The 4,260-nt window shown below is 29.5% G+C and overlaps 1 protein-coding gene across 1 annotated transcript in view; it reads right to left on the reverse strand.

Moving 5' to 3' along the window:
• Positions 1–2,152: 2,152 nt before the first annotated feature.
• The window catches only part of LOC108759626 (uncharacterized), a 5,207-nt gene continuing 3,099 nt past the window's right edge, over positions 2,153–4,260 (reverse strand). Inside the window, exons 2-6 of the mRNA XM_018505128.1 lie at positions 3,977–4,057; positions 3,779–3,886; positions 3,481–3,686; positions 2,377–2,536; positions 2,153–2,274 (exon numbers count right to left, since the gene is read on the reverse strand). Of these exons, the coding sequence (XP_018360630.1) occupies positions 2,162–2,274; positions 2,377–2,536; positions 3,481–3,686; positions 3,779–3,886; positions 3,977–4,057 (668 nt within the window). The 3' untranslated portion in view covers positions 2,153–2,161. The remainder of the gene's footprint in view (positions 2,275–2,376; positions 2,537–3,480; positions 3,687–3,778; positions 3,887–3,976; positions 4,058–4,260) is intronic.

A 4,260-nucleotide genomic window follows, 5' to 3' on the forward strand; every position in this document is an offset into this window, starting at 1 on the left:
AATATTTATCGATAAAGTTCATGACTCCTCAGGGCTCAGGTTAGGAATTTTTATGTACTTGTAATAAATTCCAGTTGCTCAGCCAGTACTAAAACTCGCATCATCTGAAGCCAAACTAGCAACACAGCCAATAGCACAGCTAGCACTGTTGCCAACACGGCAGCAAGCACGAAAATCCAGCTAGCAATCCAGCAGGAAAAAAAGCATCGTGTGCCGCTGGCTTTACTGGATTGCTTATGTGCTCCTATACGGGCAGTACTTCTGGAACTACAGAAAAAGTGTTCAACAAAATTTTATAATTTGCGAAGCCAATTTAACGTCGAAAATGCAAAAATAAAATCATTAATGAAATCTGGAATTGGTACTAACGATGTAAGTATAAAAATGTATATTTTTATAATTTTCGACACAATTACAGATTTGTTATTTGAAAATAATTAATTTCCTCTTTCTACAGCAGAATACTGCCATGGAACAGCACCAGTTTTATTAAAATATTCAGTAAACATGTCTCTTATTTCACCAGCTGCAACAGATGAACGATTTCCCCCTTGTTGATTCACACTACGTAATCCTGATTCAGGTATTTCTAAATTTTCTTATCTATATTCAGAAGGAATATAACGTTGCACATTTTTACTCAACAGAAAATTATGAAGAAGCACACATGCATATGTTATGATTTCTATTTTTTTTACAGAGTGGTATGTGATTTAGAAGAATTCTGAATCTATTCGCCAGAATGCCGAATGCATTTTCAACAGTTCTTCGTGCTCTACTTAATCTGTAATTGAATATTCGTCTGTTTTCTGTCAAGCCACGGTCAGGATATGGTTTCATTAAATTTGTATGCAAAGAAAAAGCATCATCTCCTACAATTACATATGGCATTTGAAAATTAAAATTCAGTAGTCTTTGGTTGTGGCAAATTAAGAGTGTTTTCCTTTAGTTTTATACCTAACAGACTTTCACGAAATACAGCAGAATCATGTGTGCGACCATTTTTACCAACATCTACAAAAATAAATTTATATTCTGCGTCTACTAACGCGAAAAGAATGATGCTGTTTTTTCCCTTATAGTTGCGATATTTAAATCCTTCAGAACGTGGAGGACGAAATAAAATATGTTTCCCGTCTATAGCACATATGCATCGAGGAAATTGCCACATAGTTTCAAATTTATGAGCTACAATTTCCTACTCTTCAGGTTTAGATGGAAATGGTATCACATTTTTATCTAACACTGTAATAATAGCTTGTAATGTTTCTAATATAATTTTTGACAGAGTATTTGGAACAATTCTTGTAGAGTACGCAAGATCTTGAAATGAATTGCCAGTTGCCAAATATCGAAGCGTAGCACTCAGTCTCATCCGAGGAGAAATTGCTTTTCTCATTACTGTGTCTTTCTTTTCAATATATGGAACAAGAAGATTTAACAGTTCCTCCATAACCTCTTCTTGCATTCCCAGACAACATTTTGACGTCTTAAAGGCGGCTAAAAGACGTCCGAAAGTCCCAAAGTCATATTTCAAGACGTCTTAAAATTATCAGAAAGACGTCTTTAAGACGTCTTTAAGACGTCTTATGACCCATTTTATAACGTCTTTAGGGAGTCTTTTAGACGTCCTGTATTTAGACGTCTTAAATCATGACGTCTGTTAGACGTTTTTTAAGGACATTTTACTGTCTTTTAGACGTCTTAAAGACATTATTCTTACATATTATATGACATTTGCGACCTTTTTAGACGTCTCTAAGACGTCGTAACGTTTATTTGGGAAATAATTTTTAGACGTTTAATTTTAGGTTAAATTAGTCGTGTGCCAATATATCTATACATAGTCAGCATTGAAAATCTATAATTACACGTAACGTAAACTATAAATTTTATTGTAGTTAAAATTACGTATAATTATAGATTTTTAATGCTGGCAGTGTATAAATATATTGACACACGGCCATTGTTTATTTAAATTTTTTATATAGCGTACATATATTTACAGATGTATAATTATAAGTTTAATGAGTGTTAAATAAGTTTAATAAGAGTTAAATAAGTTAATATAAGTTAAATAAATTAATAAGTTTAATAAGTTTATTAAGTTATAATTATAAGTTTTTCAGAACTTGATTAATTTAATTGTGTGTGTTTGTGTTTATTTGCAAGTTTTTTGGGAATATTTAACTCGATCTCCAGCATGCCGTAACCACTCTTGAATCACTTTTTGTACTTCGTGCAAACTACATTGCTCTGCATTAGACACATATTCTAAAATAATTATAAAATTGTTTATATATATATATATAATTACAGATTTTACACTTAACATAAAAAATTTAAAAAACATTAAAAATTATTAAATTAAATTACCTATAATAATATTGGCAAATACTGTATCCTTTATTCCCAGAGACTCATTTCGTCCTGTCCATGATAATTTTTGACACAATGTGTCTACCAAAACAAATTTTAATATGTTTCTTGTTTTCCCACTAAAAGAATTTCCTCCAATTCTCGCAATTTTACTATTCTGTAATTAAAAATTATATATATTATATATATAAATTTATATAAGCGACATTATTTTGCAATGTAATAACGTTTTCGAATGCAGTGGATTTGAACGTATATGATAGTTTTTTTAGTAGATATTATATCACTATGATACACTACCCAACAAAATGAAAGGATCACTAATTGTTCCATCTTGTAAAAGTAGGCAAATTTTGAGATAGAATAACTTTGTCAAAAATCATCATATCGAGATTTAAAAAAAAGCATTTAAAGCTTGAAATCTCTACTTTTCAGACCTATACTTAAAAAAAACCGCACTATTGATATTTCATAAAGTTACACAAACATAAATGAAGATATATTAGACCTCAAAATTTTTTACGAAATTTGCAAAGTTCCACGGGGCCAAGTAAAAATTGTGCACAAATGCGGTTTACAGCTTTTGAAAGAATGTATCTTTACCTGTAATTTGCATTTTTATCGACCTCTGTACAATTTTTTTTTACCAAGTTATTCAACATTGAAGTAAAAATGACCTTTTGCTTCAACATTGATAATTGAATAACTTTTGGTGAAAAGAATTGTACAGAGGTCTTATCTAAAAAAGCAAATTAAAGGTAAAGATACATTCTTTCGAAAGCTGTAAACCGCATTTGTGTACAATTTTTACTTGGCTCCATGGAACTTTGCAAATTTCGTAAAAAATTTTGAGATCTGATGGATCTTCATTTATGATTGTGTAATTTTATGAAATATCAGTAACACGGTTTTTTTTATGTACAAGTCTGAAAAGTAGAGATTTCAGGTTTTAAAATGCTTTATAAAAAATCTCAATACGATGATTTTTGACGAAGTTATTCTATCTCGAAATTTGCCTATTTTTTGCAGGGTGAAACAAGTGATCCTTTAATTTTGTTGAGTAGGGTATAATAGCCTTAGTTTTGAGAAGTAAATACTCACAAATTGTTTCCGGATTTTTTCTGTTTGTAAATCTTTCTCCATATCTAAAAATGATTTTCTTGTTGCTAATGGAAATTCTGGTAATAAATTTGCTTCATTTGTTACGACTATTTGGTTTGTTTCCGGATTTGCAATGAAGTTGATAAGCAGATTCAATTTTCTAAATATTTTATCTTGTACTCTGTCTCTCTCTCTACGGCATGCATCTATAATAATGAAAAGAGACCAATATTAAGTTTTTATTTATTATTAAAAAATATAATTAGCTTAAATAAGAAAATAAAGAGACAACACTTACTACAACATGTGTGAATTTTATAATTTTTAATATTATGTGAATCATCTAGATCATCATTTTGTATATCATACGGATCATCTAGATCACTATTCGATATCGTACTATTATCTGTAATTATAAAACAAGATAATTTTTATATTTACAAAAATATTACAAACATTAATGTTTATACTTATAAAAATACAAATATGTTTATACCTGCAGTAGATTGCGATTCATTGGCAATTGTAACATTGTCTTCCACGAACAGAATTTGTTCATCACACGCACGTGCAACATCTAAAATGTAATATTTATTTTTATTATCTATTTAAATACATTTTTCGGTTTCAATTTGTAAAAATAAAACTTGCCAAAAGAAGTTAAATAGTTTCGTTTAAAATAATTCATCTGTGTACACGGAGAAAATTTTATATTTAAAATTACTATAATGTGGTAGTAGCTGCGGTCTTCATGTAAATTATAAGTTTAAATGCTATAGT

This window comes from Trachymyrmex cornetzi, unplaced genomic scaffold (genome assembly GCF_001594075.2).
Source record: "Trachymyrmex cornetzi isolate Tcor2-1 unplaced genomic scaffold, Tcor1.1 scaffold1999, whole genome shotgun sequence".
NCBI classification, from domain to species: Eukaryota; Metazoa; Arthropoda; class Insecta; order Hymenoptera; family Formicidae; genus Trachymyrmex; species Trachymyrmex cornetzi.